A 352-nucleotide genomic window follows, 5' to 3' on the forward strand; every position below is an offset into this window, starting at 1 on the left:
ATGTCAGGTCGAGGTGGAGCTGCTCGACCGAATGGACCAGCTGCTGGAAACAAAATTTGCCAGTTTAAACTTGTTCTCTTGGGAGAGTCAGCAGTGGGGAAGTCCAGCCTTGTTCTGCGCTTTGTGAAGGGCCAGTTCCACGAGTACCAGGAGAGCACCATCGGTGGTGAGTCGGCGAGAGGCGCCCGTCCTGGGCACTGCCGCGCCCTCGCGTAACGCCCTGAGGCGCCCACAGCCCCGTCGCCACAGCTCTACCTTGCGCTGGTGTTATTTCCCGTTAAATACAAGCCCGCGCCGGGCTCCGAGCCCTTGCCCTGTGGCCACGGTACGTGGACCAGGCACGCGAGCATTT

The 352-nt window shown here is 61.1% G+C and overlaps 1 protein-coding gene across 1 annotated transcript in view; it reads left to right on the top strand.

Annotated features, from left to right (window-relative positions):
• Positions 1 to 352, top strand: part of LOC104627601 (ras-related protein Rab-5C-like) — a gene marked incomplete at its 3' end in the record, with an annotated part of 905 nt that continues 553 nt past the window's right edge. The window contains 1 exon segment of the mRNA XM_010295920.1: positions 1 to 166. Within this exon segment, the coding sequence (XP_010294222.1) occupies positions 1 to 166 (166 nt within the window).

This window comes from Phaethon lepturus, unplaced genomic scaffold (genome assembly GCF_000687285.1).
Source record: "Phaethon lepturus isolate BGI_N335 unplaced genomic scaffold, ASM68728v1 scaffold24421, whole genome shotgun sequence".
NCBI classification, from domain to species: domain Eukaryota; kingdom Metazoa; phylum Chordata; class Aves; order Phaethontiformes; family Phaethontidae; genus Phaethon; species Phaethon lepturus.